Source organism: Manduca sexta, unplaced genomic scaffold (genome assembly GCF_014839805.1).
Source record: "Manduca sexta isolate Smith_Timp_Sample1 unplaced genomic scaffold, JHU_Msex_v1.0 HiC_scaffold_772, whole genome shotgun sequence".
Lineage (NCBI taxonomy): Eukaryota > Metazoa > Arthropoda > Insecta > Lepidoptera > Sphingidae > Manduca > Manduca sexta.
The window spans coordinates 17820-37258 of NW_023595597.1; the positions used below are offsets into that span (position 1 = coordinate 17820).

The 19439-nt window shown below is 45.0% G+C and overlaps 2 protein-coding genes across 2 annotated transcripts; both read right to left on the reverse strand.

Moving 5' to 3' along the window:
* Positions 1-1241: 1241 nt before the first annotated feature.
* LOC119193595 (proline-rich protein HaeIII subfamily 1-like) lies at positions 1242-2258 on the reverse strand. Its single transcript, XM_037447241.1, has one exon. It carries the CDS (start codon positions 2240-2242, stop codon positions 1400-1402), a length of 843 nt encoding a protein of 280 aa, XP_037303138.1. The 5' UTR covers positions 2243-2258; the 3' UTR covers positions 1242-1399.
* A 2942-nt stretch (positions 2259-5200) lies between these two features.
* LOC119193594 (serine-rich adhesin for platelets-like) lies at positions 5201-19189 on the reverse strand (the record flags this gene model as incomplete). The annotated part of the gene is made up of 9 exons (XM_037447240.1): positions 5201-8595; positions 9866-10057; positions 10826-11017; positions 11606-11728; positions 12629-13578; positions 13786-13926; positions 15350-15541; positions 17420-17611; positions 19000-19189. Coding segments are annotated over 9 exons (5472 nt in total), but the record flags the coding sequence as incomplete, so codon positions are not given.
* Positions 19190-19439: the final 250 nt, after the last annotated feature.

Here is a 19439-nt window from a genome sequence, read left to right on the forward strand (position 1 = left end):
ATGGCGGCGTCGCAAACGTCCGACATTGCCACCCCGAACCACTCCGCCTCCTGCTAGACCCGCACCGGAGATTCCGGTGCGGGGGAGCCACGACACGACCAGAGCGGCCAGACCTAAGGCCTCCCTATCGAGGCGACGTAAAACCCACCGCAGGCCGCCCTGAACAGGGGCACTCGACACACCGCCGGGCTGGACACTCGCTGACGCGGAGACGTCGAACCTGATGTAACGATGGTCCGACAACGTCTCCACGCCCGCAAGGACTCTCCAGCCCCGAACACGACGCGCAACGGCGGGACTCCCAAACGACAGATCGACAATAGACCCGCCGTTGTGTCGCACGCACGTGTCCACCGACCCCCCTGTTCAGGACGACCAGGCCAATAGAGATCGCCCAGTCCTCCAGGACCTCGCCTCGAACGTCAGTCGCCGGCGAACCCCAAACCACAGATTTGGCGTTGAAGTCACCGGCGACGATCGTGGGGCGAGGTTGACCCTGTTCCACCAGGGACCCCAGCTGAATGAGAAACGTCTCGAATTCAGCTAGGGGTCTGTTGGGGGAAAAATACACTCCGACAATCCAAATGTCCCCCAACAGAACCGCCACACATCCCTGGCCCTTCGCTACTTTTTCGAAGGGCGGGGAGCCGGCAGCTCCCTGGGTGATGATAGCTACCGAACCGCCAATGTCCCCTGCCCAGTTATCACGGGGAGGGACAAAATACGGCTCGGCAACCACGGCCACTTGCACCGACCACTGCGCCATGCTTTGGGACAACAGGTCCTGAGCGCGGGCGCAGTGGTTGATATTCGCCTGGAGGAACTTTAAGTCCATTGTTGGACGACCTCTACTACTTCTATCGCGACCTGCGGTGGGTCTGCCGTCTGTGGCTGGGACACGGCCACAGCGGCAACAGCACTACGTTTCGGGGCGCGACGCTGATTCACGGCGAGAGGGGGCGGGACACGCCTTCCCCTAGCCGGTGCCCGGCGGGCTTCCGGAAGCCGCGCAGACTGCGCAGTTCGGCGCGGCATCACACTCGCGGGCCTTGTGGCCCGCCTGACCGCAGCGATAACAAAGCTCGCTGCGGTCTACTGCACAGTCGCAACGCTCCCGCACATGCCCGGACTCCAGGCACCGGAAGCACCGCATGGGCCGCGACTCGAGCACGGTTACCCGAGCCGCGGTCCAGCCGATTAAAATTCGGCTCGCGCCCCGCACTTTTGTGCAGCCTTCATGGGCATGCGCACCCATGCGCTGCCCACCCCGAAGCGGTCGGGACGGACCTGTCCCACCTTTACCGCCTCGAGGCTGCACTCACCGGCCTTCGAGAGGGCCGCTGCGACTGACTCAGAAGTAGCTGTATAATCCAGCTCTGTCAGTCGCAGTTCCACTGTCTTAGTGGGCCGGGAGATCCGAACGTCCTCCGACCCACTGAAGCACTCCTTCAGCCTCGCGGCGAAGGAGTGCTTGTGCTTGTGCGAACTCCTCAGAGTTGGCCCCGGGCACCTCATACATAGGGGCACCCGTGGCCGTAAACTTTGGCCTCAGTCGGCCAATATCAAGGCCGGTGAGGTCTACCTTGCCCTGCGCCTCCGTCAGGACCTGTTTGTATGTGAGCCCCTTGGACACTGCCGCCGGCGTCAAAGAAATAATGACGGCCGCAGAGCGTGGCGGGCGAATCTTCGGCTCAGCCCGGCGCGGCGGTTGCTGCGGACTCGCAGCCGGCGCCGCACCGGACCTGGGCTTCTTTCGCTTGCCCACCACGACCGTCCACTCGCGGTCCATCGATGCCGGCGCCGGCGGCAGCGGACGGGGCTCACGTGGGGCCTGCTGCGGGGGGGGAACGGGCTTCTTCGCCCCCCCGGTCCTTCTCTCCCTGGGCTTTTTCTCGGCCGCCCCGGCGGCTCTCCGCGGTACAGGTCCAGCAGGGACGGCCTGGGGCGCAGCACCTGATGGACCAGGGGCCTCAACGCGGGGAGGAGCGCTGGAAGGTCCAGCCACTGGGGTCGGGGTCAGAGGGGCGGGAGCGGGTTTGGCCGCCCTCTTCCCCTTCCCCACGCCCTTGCCCTTACCCGAGGGAGGGTGGGAGCTCCCCACTACGTAGCCCCCCTGGACGGGAAGCTCCACAGGGGCACTGCGCACTTCGTGCGCCAGTGGGGGTCTCCGAGCCGGCCCCATAAGCGCCGACTCTACCCTCGCCTGCACCATGGCCTCCATCCGCTCCAGGACGTCCTCCATCGGAGCAGACTTGGAGGCCGTCTCCAGGTCCTCTAGGCGCCGGCGGAGCAAGGCATTCTCCTCCTGGAGTGTCTTTAAAGACGCCTCCAGGCGGGCGCTCTGCTCCCTCCACTTTTTTCGCCTCGTGCTCGAGGCGAATTATTTTGAGGACTCCGGCTGGTCCACGTATTTAATGATGAGGTCGGTAACCTCATTTAGGGCCTTTGGGAGGTCCCCTTGAGGTTTCCCGACTTCTTCACAATGCGCCGCACCACGTCTCCGCAGCGCAGCAGGTCCTCCTTGGAGATCACGCGGTCCTCATCGACCTGCATGATCTCGACCTCGCCGGCAACCGGAGACCTCCGAAACTGGAGCAACGTCGCCAGTTCCTCCTCCAACTGCCTCTTGCCCAGCTGACGCTTCTGCGCGTCCAGCTCCTTGCGGGTCTTTTTGAGGCCCGTAACAGTCGTAGGCGGACGTCCTCGCCCCCGACTGTCCGTCGTCACTGTTTTAGGGAGAGGCTCGTCCGTCTCACTCGTCAAGCGAGAGGATTCCCTCCGAGGCCTTCCCTCTCGGGCCGACGAGACACTCTCGCTCGACTCCGAGTCTCCTACATAAAAGCGGCCCACTAAGGCCTCGACGGGCTTCCCGCCCTCCCCACCTGTCACCACCTCCGCCTCTCCAGCCGGAACTGGAGTAGGCAGCCTCTCCAGCACAACCACTGGCGTCTTATTTAAAAATTGGGTTTTTTTCAATGTTATTCATTTTGGTTCCCACGAGTATGGGGGAAATAAAAGTCCACCCAGGCAGTGCCCCCTGTACCTGGGTAAGCCTAGCGTAACCCGCCAAGAGGGTCGGCCCCCTCGCGGTGCGCCGCCGCTTGGGATTCGGGGTAATTTTTATAGAGGTTTTCTTCCTCGCAGTCCGGGCGGTTAAGCCAAGACCCTCGGTCCGGCAGGAGCGCGAGACATAACCACCGACCTCCATACCGGATTACGATCTGCGACGGCGACAATGGGAGAGGGAGTCCCCCCCACTGCCTGCTCGGGGCGGGATGAGCGCACACCGAGCCCGTCGACACCTCCGGACAGAACCGGGGGCCGCCCAAGATGGGCCAATCTCGTCAACTGCAACACGACGGCCGCCGCAAGAGGCGACGACCGCCAACCACCTCGGTTGTCAGGATATTAGCCAGCGCGCAGATCAGCCTGATCGGTCTGATCGACGCGCCGTTGCCCAGGGTGCACAACGAGGAGGTTTCCTGACCTAGCACCCCCACTTGCCCCTGATCCATATATAACCAACCTTTTTTGAGAATAAGTTTTACTTATATGAATTATTATTATTAAAATGTTATACTTAACAGCAGAATGTTTTGTACTCAAGGTATTTCGTTTTGAGCCGACTTAAATAAAAGGGCGTATTAGTTAATTCGTTTTTACAAAAGAAAAACTGAAATATCTTGGTCTAGAGCAACTTTACGTGAATAGGTTGCTGTTCGATCAGGCACGTTATCTGGATATAATGCAGATAAAACATATCAAATGTCATAAGGCCAAATTCTAAGTAATTGAGTTATAACGCATTCAAAATTGTTAATTCCTAAATTTTTGTATGTTTTTTTTAGTTTCATAAATAAAATGGATTTTATATTAGGGCTAACATTTTTTTATTCCAACATAATATCCGCACACAATCCTCTAACATAGCAAAAAATTATATATCAATAAAAATTCTGAAATGTTTTCAAGCCCTGATTTACATATATATGGCGCACTTACCCCGAATTTGATTTGACAGCCATAGTTTGTTATAATATTGATTGATTAAAAATTATCCAAGAGCAATGCGTGTAAAACTTATTTCTCTATGGACTAAAGTGAGTGTTTTCTTTATAATGTTTCATATTGGCGTTTTTTTACACAGGCGCACTTACCCCATTTCCGGAGGCAAGTGCGCCTACTACCATTTTTTTTTACTTTGAGCAAAATATTATTAATTTATGGTCCGATTTCCTTGAATGGCTATAGGTTGTTATCACAAAATACCAAATATTCTTAAATTAATAAAATTATATTCTTAAGTCAGCACAAAAAGAAATTATTTTGCATTGAATCCAGCTATGAAAATTTTATGGCGCACTTCCCCCGACTGACCTTATCTCATTAAAAACATAAATGTGACATGACAGCCAAGTTCATAATTATATGCCTTGGTGACTTCAACGGCAAAAGGAGATCTAAATGGGTGCTAAGTTCAATGGTCAGCCATTCAGTGGTGAAATTTATTTATAACTAGCGACCCGCCCCGGCTTCGCACGGATGCAATGCTGATACTAAATACACTACAGAAAAACTGTGAACGTTGTATATAAAAACATAGCGGCCCGCTCTGGCTTCGCACGGGTATAACATAACAAAATAACAGTATTTCTCCACTATTTACTCCATATAAACCTTCCTCTTGAATCACTCTATCTATTAAAAAAAAACGCATTAAAATCCGTTGCGTGGTTTTAAAGATTTAAGTACTTATACAAAGGGCCAGAGAAAGCGACTTTGTTTTATACTATGTAGTGACAACATTAAATACCTTGTAACAATTTAAATTATCATTTCTTCTTAAAACTTACAGTGGCGACGAGTGAAATTTTTCCAAAGGTAACCCGGGGCAAAAGAAATTACCTTAGGTAACATATCGCGGGCAATTAAACAGAAAATAAAAATTAAGAAAAACGCAAATAAACCTAAAAGGGAAGTCGGTTCTATGGATTCTTCGAAACTAATAACTTTGGATAATATATTGAAGCCTAAGGTCTGATTGGCTTCGTAACTTGTTCGGTATAAGTACTATGGAGTGATTAATTCCAAATTTATGAGTTTTTATAGATATTGCACCTTCAAAGCTTGCCCTGAAAATGCGTGGGGTCTGAATTTGTGTATATTTTCGCTTTGATGGCAGAAGATTAAAAAAAAAACATTATGATGCAATAAATTTATTTACGCCCAAAATACATAAAAACACATTACCCTTCAACACTAAGGAAAAAAAAATAAAAAACAATCGGTAATAATTTAACCGAATCTGTTTCTAAGTCTGGACAGCAAGGAGGAACCTCTAGATCCAAAGGAATGTGATTTAAATCCTGAAGAACTTGACCTCGAACTTGATGAAGAACTGGATCTGGAGAAGGAAGACGAGGACGATGAAGAAGATGAGCTAGATTTCGAAGATCTTGAACTGTAACTCTTATCATCTCCGTAACTTGAATCTCCGTCGTCGCTAACAACTACTTCGCTGCTTGAAGACTGCTGAGACGACTCCTTGTTCGAACTTTCGCTATGGGCCTCAACTTTAGACCCATCTTCACCAACAGCTACGAAGTAATCATTATTAGAGTCGCTGCTCGCAGATTGCTGGCTGTCGCTGGACTGGTCGCCGAACAAGGTGCCATGTTCGTTTGATATCACATACCTATCTTTTTCAACGTTGGAGCTAGAAGACTCTTCCCTGTCAGCCTTATGTTCGCTTGTAACAGTGTTTCCTTCACTGTCGACGGATTCATGGGAGTTATATTCGCTTTCCTTGTCATGCGATGCAGCGCTGTCTCTGAATTCTTGTTTCTTGATGTATCCGACTACGCTGTCTATAACATTTTCGGAAGACGTAGTGTCGCGTGAGTTAGATGCTTCCTTTTCGTGCGTGTTGTACTCTTTAACAGCAGATCCATCGTCGTTGGTCTCTTCGTATAGATTGGAACTGGAGGAGGAGCTTCCAGAACGGTCTCTGTCATACAATTGCTCATTACCAACAAAGTTACCGTTAACGTCTACGCTTTTATAATCATTCTTTCCAGAACTTGATGAGGAGAATCCAGAATTCTGGCTGGAGGATTCATCTCTCACGTAGTTGCCATGACCATCGTCAGACACGAATTTACTGTTATCGGCCTCATTGTGATTGGAATTTTCGTATTTAGATTGAATTTCGTGGGCTACTAAAGTACCGTCCTTGTCTTTCGACAAGAAGTCATTTGAATTGCTTCCGCTGTCTGAATTTTCTTCGGAATAACTATCGCTGTGATCGTGGAGGTATGAGCCATCTTTACCTACTGATTCGTGGGTGTTACTGCTGGCGTCAAGGAGGTGGGAATCCTCGCTCTTTCTGGACTCTATACTGTCTACGTATGATCCGTCAGGGTTTATGTTGTAGAAGCTACCGTCATAGTTATTACTGTTCGACGTGTCGGAATGCTCGCTAGCATTTTGATCAATCAAGTAAGAACCATCAGCATTCTGTTGGTCGTAATTGTAGCTTTTAGAATCTTGTTTAGCTGAATGGACATTGTCTGTGGAAGATTCGCTCTCTGTGATTGAACCGTCAGCGTCCTTTGTCAAATGGAAGCCTGATTCCGAGACTTTAGATTCTGATTGTTGGGAACTGCTTGAGCTATCTTCAGCGACTGTTTTATCGTGATCGATTATGACGGAGCTACTTTTGTCCGAAGCGTTGGATTCGAGGTTGTCGCTATCCCGAGAATGCTTGCTGTTGAGATATGATCCGTCGGCTCTTGTCTCAACATGGCTGTTACTAGTTGATGAGCTGTCCAAAGAATCGAAGTGCTCTTTGGCCTTTTGCTCGTTCCTGTAGGTACCGTCTTCGTTGGACGCGATGTAGCTAGACTTCTCAGAGCCACTGTTTACAACCCGTTGGCTATCCGACTTAGACTCTTTGTCCAAAGTGGAGCCGTCTTCGTTAACACGTGAATAGCTGTCGGCCTCTGATTCGCTACGTTCGTAATTATCGGAATCGCTTTCGTGTTCCTGGACGATTTCAGCACCTTCGCTCTTGGCGTGGTAACTGCTCCTTTCTGCGGCGCTGTTTGCGGATTCGTCGCTGTCGCTTGAATGTTGACGCTCTTCGCGTGAATTTTCGGTAATTTCCACGTGACTCAGGTCTTCAGACGAGCTGCTGGACGCCGCAGAACTTTGGCTTGACTCTTGGTTGCTGATTAACGAGCCGTCGCTTGAAACTGAGACAACGTCGCTGTGGTTGGAGTCTTCGCTGGATGATTCGTCGAATGCACTAGACGCCTCGTCTTTATGCAAGTAGCCATCATCCTCAACAACTTTCTTGGTGGACTCTGAACCACTTGCTGCAGTTTTGTCGCTATTCGCTGATTCTTCGCTGCTGTAGTAGGAACCATCTTCTCTACGTTTTTCTTCACTGGCAAAAGCTGATTCTGAAGCAGACGACTCCTCATGATTGCTAGAGTCTTGATCAATGTAAGATGCATCTCCTTTCTTGACAATATTCTCATTCGACTCCGAATTCTTGCTCGCCGAGTTGGAACTATCGTATGAATTTTCTTCAGCGGTAAAACTGTTTGATGTTTCTTCTACATATTTGTTGTTCTCGGAGTCTTTTTTAGACTCTTGTTGGTCGCTGCTTGCGTGTTTTTTACTCACATAGCCGTCTGCGGACTTGTCGACGTGATTATAATTCTCACTGTTCTCGCTTGATGAATGCTCGTTAGAGTTTGACGATTCCTCGTTGACATAAGTTGCTTCGTCAGCGCTCACATCTTTTTTAACGCCAGCATCCTTGCTCTCGTATTGAGCTGTGTTACGCGACTCTTCTGTTACCTGTTTATTAGCTTCAGACTCTTGGGAATGGCTGTTTTGTTCAGAGTTTTGGTTTGAGGAGAAAGAGCTCTCTGACGCTTCAACACCTGCCTTGATTGTGTTGTCTTTTACTTCTTCGTAATTACTCTCGTCGTTTTGGGAGTGGGAATATTCGTTGTTTTCAGACTTATGGGATTTTTTGGTGATTACATCTTCGGTAATTTCTTCGTTGGAGCTAGATTCTTGAGAATTGCTAGAGGATTTGTCCTCATTACTTTTAGAGTACGAGTTGATGCTATCTTTGTTGATTTCACTTTGTTTATTCCTACCAGAGCATTCTTTGAGGTTGGAACTATCTTTGTTATGAGTTTCTCGTGATTCAATGTTCTCTTCACTATGAGAAGCAGAATTTTCTTCGTGAGAAGCAGATTCATGGTTAGAGCTGGATGCTTCGTTCACAATCTCTGAGCTCTGTTCGTGAGCAGCAGATTCGTGGTTAGAGCTGGATGCTTCGTTCACAATCTCTGAGCTCTGTTCGTAAGCAGCAGATTCGTGGTTAGAGCTGGATGCTTCGTTCACAATCTCTGAGCTCTGTTCGTGAGAAGCAGATTCGTGGTTAGAGCTGGATGCTTCGTTCACAATCTCTGAGCTCTGTTCGTGAGAAGCAGATTCGTGGTTAGAGCTGGATGCTTCGTTCAGCAATCTCTGAGCTCTGTTCGTGAGCAGCAGATTCGTAATTCGAGTTGGATGCTTCGTTCACAATCTCTGAGCTCTGCTCTTGAGAAGCAGATTCGTGGTTAGAGCTGGATGCTTCGTTCACAATCTCTGAGCTCTGTTCGTGAGAAGCAACTTCGTGGTTAGAGCTGGATGCTTCGTTCACAATCTCTGAGCTCTGTTCGTGAGAAGCAGATTCGTGGTTAGAGCTGGATGCTTCGTTCACAATCTCTGAGATCTGTTCGTGAGCAGCAGATTCGTGGTTAGAGCTGGATGCTTCGTTCACAATCTCTGAGCTCTGTTCGTGAGAAGCAACTTCGTGGTTAGAGCTGGATGCTTCGTTCACAATCTCAGAGCTCTGTTCGTGAGCAGCAGCTTCGTAATTCGAGTTGGATGCTTCATTCACAATCTCTGAGCTCTGTTCGTGAGAAGCAGATTCGTGGTTAGAGCTGGATGCTTCGTTCACAATCTCTGAGCTCTGTTCGTGAGAAGCAGATTCGTGGTTAGAGCTGGATGCTTCGTTCACAATCTCTGAGCTCTGTTCGTTAGAAGCAACTTCGTGGTTAGAGCTGGATGCTTCGTTCACAATCTCTGAGCTCTGTTCGTGAGAAGCAGATTCGTGGTTAGAGCTGGATGCTTCGTTCACAATCTCTGAGTTCTGTTCGTGAGCAGCAGATTCGTGGTTAGAGCTGGATGCTTCGTTCACAATCTCTGAGCTCTGTTCGTGAGAAGCAACTTCGTGGTTAGAGCTGGAGGCTTCGTTCACAATCTCTGAGCTCTGTTCGTGAGAAGCAGATTCGTGGTTAGAGCTGGATGCTTCGTTCACAATCTCTGAGCTCTGTTCGTTAGAAGCAACTTCGTGGTTAGAGCTGGATGCTTCGTTCACAATCTCTGAGCTCTGTTCGTGAGAAGCAGATTCGTGGTTAGAGCTAGATGCTTCGTTCACAATCTCTGAGCTCTGTTCGTTAGAAGCAACTTCGTGGTTAGAGCTGGATGCTTCGTTCACAATCTCTGAGCTCTGTTCGTGAGAAGCAGATTCGTGGTTAGAGCTGGATGCTTCGTTCACAATCTCTGAGCTCTGTTCGTGAGCAGCAGATTCGTGGTTAGAGCTGGATGCTTCGTTCACAATCTCTGAGCTCTGTTCTTGAGAAGCAGATTCGTGGTTAGAGCTGGATGCTTCGTTCACAATCTCTGAGCTCTGTTCGTTAGAAGCAACTTCGTGGTTAGAGCTGGATGCTTCGTTCACAATCTCTGAGCTCTGTTCGTGAGAAGCAGATTCGTGGTTAGAGCTGGATGCTTCGTTCACAATCTCTGAGTTCTGTTCGTGAGAAGCAGATTCGTGATTGGAGCTGGATGCTTCGTTCACAATCTCTGAGCTCTGTTCGTGAGAAGCAGATTCGTGATTGGAGCTGGATGCTTCGTTCACAATTTCTGAGTTCTGTTCGTGAGCAGCAGATTTGTAACTCGAGCTGGATGCTTCGTTCACAATCTCTGAGCTCTGTTCGTGAGCAGCAGATTCGTAATTCGAGTTGGATGCTTCGTTCACAATCTCTGAGCTCTGTTCGTGAGAAGCAGATTCGTGGTTAGAGCTGGATGCTTCGTTCACAATCTCTGAGTTCTGTTCGTGAGCAGCAGATTCGTGGTTAGAGCTGGATGCTTCGTTCACAATCTCTGAGCTCTGTTCGTGAGAAGCAACTTCGTGGTTAGAGCTGGAGGCTTCGTTCACAATCTCTGAGCTCTGTTCGTGAGAAGCAGATTCGTGGTTAGAGCTGGATGCTTCGTTCACAATCTCTGAGCTCTGTTCGTTAGAAGCAACTTCGTGGTTAGAGCTGGATGCTTCGTTCACAATCTCTGAGCTCTGTTCGTGAGAAGCAGATTCGTGGTTAGAGCTAGATGCTTCGTTCACAATCTCTGAGCTCTGTTCGTTAGAAGCAACTTCGTGGTTAGAGCTGGATGCTTCGTTCACAATCTCTGAGCTCTGTTCGTGAGAAGCAGATTCGTGGTTAGAGCTGGATGCTTCGTTCACAATCTCTGAGCTCTGTTCGTGAGCAGCAGATTCGTGGTTAGAGCTGGATGCTTCGTTCACAATCTCTGAGCTCTGTTCTTGAGAAGCAGATTCGTGGTTAGAGCTGGATGCTTCGTTCACAATCTCTGAGCTCTGTTCGTTAGAAGCAACTTCGTGGTTAGAGCTGGATGCTTCGTTCACAATCTCTGAGCTCTGTTCGTGAGAAGCAGATTCGTGGTTAGAGCTGGATGCTTCGTTCACAATCTCTGAGTTCTGTTCGTGAGAAGCAGATTCGTGATTGGAGCTGGATGCTTCGTTCACAATCTCTGAGCTCTGTTCGTGAGAAGCAGATTCGTGATTGGAGCTGGATGCTTCGTTCACAATTTCTGAGTTCTGTTCGTGAGCAGCAGATTTGTAACTCGAGCTGGATGCTTCGTTCACAATCTCTGAGCTCTGTTCGTGAGCAGCAGATTCGTAATTCGAGTTGGATGCTTCGTTCACAATCTCTGAGCTCTGTTCGTGAGAAGCAGATTCGTGGTTAGAGCTGGAGGCTTCGTTCACAATCTCTGAGCTCTGTTCGTGAGAAGCAGATTCGTGGTTAGAGCTGGATGCTACGTTCACAATCTCTGAGCTCTGTTCGTTAGAAGCAACTTCGTGGTTAGAGCTGGATGCTTCGTTCACAATCTCTGAGCTCTGTTCGTGAGAAGCAGATTCGTGGTTAGAGCTGGATGCTTCGTTCACAATCTCTGAGCTCTGTTCGTTAGAAGCAACTTCGTGGTTAGAGCTGGATGCTTCGTTCACAATCTCTGAGCTCTGTTCGTGAGAAGCAGATTCGTGGTTAGAGCTGGATGCTTCGTTCACAATCTCTGAGCTCTGTTCGTTAGAAGCAACTTCGTGGTTAGAGCTGGATGCTTCGTTCACAATCTCTGAGCTCTGTTCGTGAGAAGCAACTTCGTGGTTAGAGCTGGATGCTTCGTTCACAATCTCTGAGTTCTGTTCGTGAGCAGCAGATTCGTGGTTAGAGCTGGATGCTTCGTTCACAATCTCTGAGCTCTGTTTGTGAGCAGCAGATTCGTGGTTAGAGCTGGATGCTTCGTTCACAATCTCTGAGGTCTGTTCGTGAGCAGCAGATTCGTGGTTAGAGCTGGATGCTTCGTTCACAATTTCTGAGTTCTGTTCGTGAGCAGCAGATTTGTAACTCGAGCTGGATGCTTCGTTCACAATCTCTGAGCTCTGTTCGTGAGCAGCAGATTCGTAATTCGAGTTGGATGCTTCGTTCACAATCTCTGAGCTCTGTTCGTGAGAAGCAGATTCGTGGTTAGAGCTGGATGATTCGTTCACAATCTCTGAGCTCTGTTCGTGAGAAGCAGATTCGTGGTTAGAGCTGGATGCTTCGTTCACAATCTCTGAGCTCTGTTTGTGAGCAGCAGATTCGTGGTTAGAGCTGGATGCTTCGTTCACAATCTCTGAGCTCTGTTCGTGAGAAGCAGATTCATGGTTAGAGCTGGATGCTTCGTCCATAATCTCTGAGTTCTGTTCGTGAGCAGCAGATTCGTAACTCGAGCTGGATGCTTCGTTCACAATCTCTGAGCTCTGTTCGTGAGCAGCAGATTCGTGGTTAGAGCTGGATGCTTCGTTCACAATCTCTGAGCTCTGTTCGTGAGAAGCAGATTCATGGTTAGAGCTGGATGCTTCGTTCACAATCTCTGAGCTCTGTTCGTGAGCAGCAGATTCGTAATTCGAGTTGGATGCTTCGTTCACAATCTCTGAGCTCTGTTCGTGAGAAGCAGATTCGTGGTTAGAGCTGGATGCTTCGTTCACAATCTCTGAGCTCTGTTCGTGAGAAACAGATTCGTGGTTAGAGCTGGATGCTTCGTTCACAATCTCTGAGCTCTGTTCGTGAGCAGCAGATTCGTGGTTAGAGCTGGATGCTTCGTTCACAATCTCTGAGCTCTGTTCGTGAGCAGCAGATTCGTGGTTAGAGCTGGATGCTTCGTTCACAATCTCTGAGTTCTGTTCGTGAGCAGCAGATTCGTGGTTAGAGCTGGATGCTTCGTTCACAATCTCTGAGCTCTGTTCGTGAGCAGCAGATTCGTGGTTAGAGCTGGATTGATGGTTTACACTATCTGAGCTGTGATCGTAATCGGCAGAATTGTGTTCAGCTGATTCCTTGGCTTCAACATTTTCATGTTCAAGGTAATTGTCGCTTACATATGATTCAGAAGACTCGTTGGATTCAGAAGATTGGTTAGACGCGTTTTCTTCCGACTTTTCATGAACAACGTTATCATTGCCTTGAGAATTATCACGCGCATAGAATTCTGAGGATGCGCTAGAGTCAGATGACTGGCTAGATGCACTTTCGTCAGACTTTTCGTGAACTACGCTTCCCTGTCCGTGGGAGTTATCAATTTCAAAGAATTCAGAAGATGCGCTGGAGTCAGAAGACTGGCTAGATGCATTTTCGTCAGACTTTTCGTGAACTACGCTTCCCTGTCCGTGGGTGTTATCAATCTCAAGGAATTCGGAAGATGCGCTGGCGTCAGAAGACTTGCTAGACGCGCTTTCATCAGACTTTTCGTGAACTACGCTTCCCTGTCCATTGGAATTATCAATCTCAAGGAATTCGGAAGATGCGCTGGCGTCAGCAGACTTGCTAGCATCACTTGATTCAGACTTTTCCTCGACAAATTTACCATCAGAATCGTATTGGCTTGAATAATAGCTGTCGTTATTGGCGCTTGCTTCTTCTGACTCGTTTTCGGAAGTTTTCGAAACAACGACATCGCCATCATTAGAAGCAGAGCTGTAAGAACTAGAGGAAGAAGAAGATGATGATGATGATGATGATGAGCTTGAAGAAACAACCTTCGATCTGATTGCGGATAATGATCTTTTTGGTCTAGATATTTTTTCTTTGGTTTCTGTCACTGATTCTGTAGTTTTGTGCTTGGATTTGCTGTCTTCATTCAGGTAGATGTCGTGTTTCTTCGTGCTTTCGCCTTCTGCAGATTCTGTTGACAAATGGGTTTGGTTTTATTTTCAATTACTTTAGAATGAGTATTGAGTAGCCCTTTGTTGGCACATTAATCTAATTGGCTTAAAAAATACTTTATGTGTTATAACTGTATTTTGTGCCAATAATAAAACTCTTTTCTTTCTTTCTTCTTAGAACCCTAAGAAAAGTGAAATAGGGATAATGTTTAAAAAAACCGTCTCACCGCCTCTCAGAAGAGCTTGAGCTTCATCCGCGTTGTAGTTTTTGGATTCTTCAGAAACCTCCCTGGCGTACTTGGAGCTACTGTCGGAGTTGTCGTATGCAGACTTTGAGACCTTCTCGTGAGCAACGTCATCGATGTTTTCTGGAATCACACAAAAATTTTACTATAGGTAGAATGTCTCGGTGATGTAGTTGTACTGCATGCGCGGTACGGCAGCGCTCTAATCTGAGTTAGAGTACCCGAGGCAATTCTTATGCGCCTGATCTCCACATTGAATGCACGCCCGCACGGGAGGACGTCTATCGCGGCCCTAGGCACATACTTAAGTGTGTATCATAGTTGCGAATCCACATTGAGACCTATAAGGGCTTGTGAACTGTTCCTAGCCTCATCTCCTCTCATCCTAAGAGGTTTCCTTATCCTTCCCAACTATCCCCTCCCAAACTTTCCTCCAGGACAATCGCTAAGCCTGGCATTCCAGTTACAGTGACTGTGGGGTCCAATACCACAAAAAAAAACAAGTCGAGTAAGGTGAAATTTGGTTTTCTCTGCTCAGTATCAGCTTGGACTCTGGAATTAGTGATAGGCTCGCCCTCTAGCATTATGGGTCGGAACACACTTGGCGAAAAGTGGGTGCCCTGGTTGCGCCTCTACATACGCCTCGAAGATAAATGCGTAATGTTTGTGTGTTGACTATGCGTCATCGGTAAGGATAAACTAACCATAACTCAGTCTGCATCAAAGTTTATTCTGATTAGTGCTTCGTACCCGACGATAGAACGTTAGTATATTTATAAGAATGTCTGCCATGCCTACTTATTTTAAATCTTTACAATTTGTTTTCATGACAAAGATATTTAAAAAATCTTTGATTATTTACCACTACATGTTATAAAGTCTATCCTACTAATGTAGGTATGTATGTATGTTTGTTCCTCTTTAACAAAAAAACTACTGAACGGATTTGGATGAAACTTTACAATGATATTTGTTTTACATCAGAATAACACAAAGGCTAAGTCGGAAAAACACTATCCCGGAAAACTCCTTCACACGGACAAAGCCGTGAGCAAAAGCTAGTACTATTATAAAAGTAAATGTCGGCGACAGCCTATTTGAGTGAGGAACGGGCTGACACAAATGAGGAAAAAAAATATATTGACTCTTTCACACTAGGGTCCCCTTTAATTAACCGCAGGCCCTTTAAGCTGTACCAGCGGCACTAATGAAGATCCAAAAAATAGCGCCAAAAAGTTAAAGCCGAAGATTATACCCTAAGATGTTTTTATTACATAGATACGTTGTCCGAGCTCAATACTGGCAAGACGAAAGTAAGGTAATTGCCTGACTTGACGGCCAATGAGCGCGCGGCACTAACGTTGTTACGTAACTGTCGATGTATATATATCCTTTTCTAACGAATATATGCTGCATCTTTTTATTCTCGGGCCAATTTGTAATTATATGTACAGGTACGTGAATATAGCAAATAGTGCGTCGTTTTTAAGTGCCATTTTGTTAGTGTATGACGCGTCTATTTGTAAAACGTCATTTTTATACCCACTTTTTTCGACTGTCTTGCTCTTTCCAGAATCATATTGTACTTCATCCTCCTTGTAGGTTTTGTCGCTCGTTTGTTTGTTCTTTATACCTCCGAGGCCAAGTCCGAACTCCTTCGTAGATTCCTCGGTGTAGGTGCTCGTGGATTCCTTGTATTTATTAGCTTCGGAGTCGGTGCGTTTCGAGCCGTCCTCATCTGGAATTTCAATTAATTTATACCATTATACAGGGTCATTTTAGTATGTTACTAAATGAAACTACATACTCGTCTTCATCTTTGCTGACATTGTGCCAAAAATCATCCATTAATAACGAATATTTTTACGAATAATCCTGGTTTTTAGTTTTCTGTTTTTGTGATTATTTCGTAGTTTAATACGAATATAGCATATGCGTCAGTGTATTTCTGACTGAAAGTATGATGTTGCCGCTGTGACGAATTCTCTTATTGTAATAGGGACATTAGGGCGCGTAAAATTTAAATGCATTTTTATTCATATTTATTTTGTTTGACACTTACACTTTTTACTTTACATCAACAACTGAAGTAACTTATGTAAAGTTATTTCCAAGTAGATAAGTATGTGGTTTCATTTATTAACGTAGTGTCAAAATGACCCTGTATAAAGCTGAAGAGTTTGTTTAATCGCGCTAATCTCAGGAACTATTAGTTCCAATTGAAAAAATCTATTAGTGTTGGATACTTCATTTATGGTTTATGACATCTTAAACACTTATTAGCGAAGAATGAAATTTCCCGAAAGAGAAGCCGACACTAATACTAATTATAACTCGATTTTAGGCCACTATGCCATAAATATATTTATTAACTTATAGTATCATTTATTTTAATAGTCTCTTTACATATATTAAAGGAAAGCCGGTAGGAATCCGCTTAAAGGACCCTTCGGTACTGACTCTTTTATTTGTTTAACGCGCACTAATCTACAATTCAAGCTTTTATAAATGTATGAGTATTGAATCTTGTTTGGCAGAAAGGAAAGACATGGCGCATGCTTTATACACCGTGGTTTTATAGTCGCTTCGGAACCGAAAATTTTAAATTCTGTATCAATAGTAGAGTTTAAAAAAATTCCAATGTAATAAAATATTTGTTACATAAACATTAAAATTTATGTTTACGAATAATAAATGAGAACTCGTAATGTAACTAAATCTCACGTACTACGCTCACTATGATCGGTGCCATTATTATGAATTAATTGTGGCAACGTTACATCATTATCAAACTCGAACGAGTGAAAAAATATCAAAAATATTTTTATTAATTATCAGTACAATTAATTCTTCGTTTATATAAGCTAATTTAATTAAGTAATAATTAAATATTCTCATGTACCTTGACATATAAGTGCAACTATGTTCTACGTGATGAATAAAGCATTTTATTTTATTAATTAATTCACTATTTTTTGGTCCTACAAATTGTTAAGTAAACACATTTTGATTCCAAAACGGCTATAAATAACGGTGAATATTATCTATCAGGGGCGCAGGATCCATATAACCCTATCTCAGCCGGCGTCTTTCGTCACTCATGTAAAATCTAATTATTATTGGAACGATTTGCAAACCGCATATGCATATCAGTAGTGCCTATGCAGGGTCATTTTGACATTTCGTTACTACATGAAACCACGCACTTATCTACTTGGAAATAACACTACAATAAGATACTTGAGCCGTAGATGTAAATTAAAAAAGTGTAAGTTTCGAACAAAATAAAATTTTAATAAAAAGTAATTTAAATTTTACGCGCACTAATGCCACTACTATTATAAAAGAATTCGTTGCAGCGACATCATACTTTGTCAGAAATACAATCACACACCATATTCGCATTAAACTACAAAATGATCAAAATCAGAAAACAAAAACCAGAATTTTTGATAAAAATATTTGTTATTAATGGATGATTTTTGGCGCAATATCAGCAACGGTGGAGACGAGTATGTGGTTTCATTTAGTAACGCAATGTCAAAATGACCTTGTATATTGGGTTCCCTTTTGGGAAACATCACCCTTCGCCTATATTTTCTACATTATAACTTACTTTCTTCTTCAGTGTAGCTCTTGTTAGACTCGGCATCGATGCTTGACCTCTCAGCTGAGATGGATTTAGACTGAGACATCGACAGTCCCTGGAGACCAAGGTTTAGCTTGTCTGACGTCTTCTCTTTGTAAGCCGATTCGTCCTTTTCATAGGACTTTCTTTCGGAACCGGCTTCATATTTATTGTTGTCATCTTGAAAAAAAGTAATTACATTATAAACCATAAGATTTTGTTGGTGGTGGGTTAGGATAGCAACCACTGTACACAAGGTTTTAAAACCTGCCTTAATTTAGGTATTATTTAATTTGTATTATTCATTAGTTGTGATTGTAGTTATATGCATGGATGAAAATTTCGTCGTAGTAAATTTTAAAGGCCGAAATATCCATGCATATTAATTATTTTTACGACTATCTTACAACTGCGAGAACTAATCACTAACTAGACGTGAATTTAAGTTGTCTTGTCAATACTTGTTTAGTTACCCAGATTAAAGGTGAAACAAAATGTATGAAAAATGGACCTTAAGCTATAACCTTAATGGCTTATGTAAGTGCGTCGCTTCGGGATTAGCTTGTGTATATTCTATTCCAACAGGCCGGCATAATTGTGTCGATTGCTACGGCTTAATCTCGTTAGTCCACATTCTATTGGACTCTACTTATCATCAGATGCAGTGGAGTAACTTTGGTGTGAACGTATAAAAAAAATTAGTACACGAGGTTACTGACATGTGGGATGTGGACTTTATAATTGTCCCGATTGTCGTTTCTGCGCATGCGTTGATACTAAAGAGTGTTGACCAACATCTTTAGAAGCTCTCAATTGGCCGTTGAGTCGGAGGACAGATGCAGAAGGCAGTATTGCTGGACACGGCGCGCATTGAGAGGAGATTCCTCACTTTGATTCCCTAACAGTGGCTTAGGTCTCGACTTTCGCCATTGGAGAGTTATTATTATTATTTTATATGCATTGTTATTTTTAAGATATATATAAAAATGTAAAAAAAGTGACTTGAAAAATAAAAACAAATATAATTGTCGGCTTTAATTTTCAATTGAAATTCTGCTGTGAATGTCAAAGAAAAGCTTTGATAGCCGTATACTTAAATAAGAGATTTTCCGTAATTGCAAAATTATATACCCGGAACAGGCCCCCATCACCTTACATTATTAGGAAACATAATGAATGAATGAATCCCTCCTAGCCGAGTTTCGGCCACGGCGGCCAATCTCAACGGAGATCAGCCACGCAGGATATATTATAGTGCACAAGTGTGTGCAATACACAAAGCACTCTCTGTTCCTTCACTCTCATAGTACGGTGAGACGGCAATCCGACATGACCGGAGAGAGATCAGGCGCAGGACCAACGGCTTTCCGTGCTTTCCGAGGCACATCCACACCGCCAACTTCCTGACTCCGAGCTGAGACTGAGTAATTTTTATGGAAAAACTCAGTCACAATTATTTTGGCCCGACCCGGGATTCGAACCCAGGACCTCAGCGCGGTAGTCGTACTTGTACCATGTACTACGCCACCTTGGCAGTCAAAATAAAGATAGAGGAAAGATAATATTACCTTTGTAGTCGTTGTAATTAGACTCCTCGTTCGATGATTCCGATTTGTCGTAATGAGTTATGGTATTTTCGTTTTCAAGGGTCAGTCCGTCTTTATTGAGGCGGAGTTTTTTATCTCCGGCCAACAAGTTATGTAGATTGGTCAGCCCTTCGAAAAGGAAGGGTCCTGAAACAGTAAAATTATAAAAAAACTAATAATCTCATCATCATTGGCAATTAACATCTACGTGAGATGATTAAGTAACGTTCGTAGAAGATGCGATTAATATGTAAAAAATATTATTTATAATCTAATGTTTTGTTAATAAGGTAGTTGATGACTAACACATTTTTAAAAAATATATTTCATCTAAAATCTATCGAGAAAAGAATTTTCAAAATCCACGCATAAATAAATAAGTTAGAAAGCTTTGAAATTTGATAGAAAGAGAAGCTGTCAAA

Bases quoted from the DNA above. Each gene is read 5' to 3' on its own strand.
- LOC119193595 (XM_037447241.1), bottom strand. From the start codon at position 2,242: ATGGAGGACGTCCTGGAGCGGATGGAGGCCATGGTGCAGGCGAGGGTA.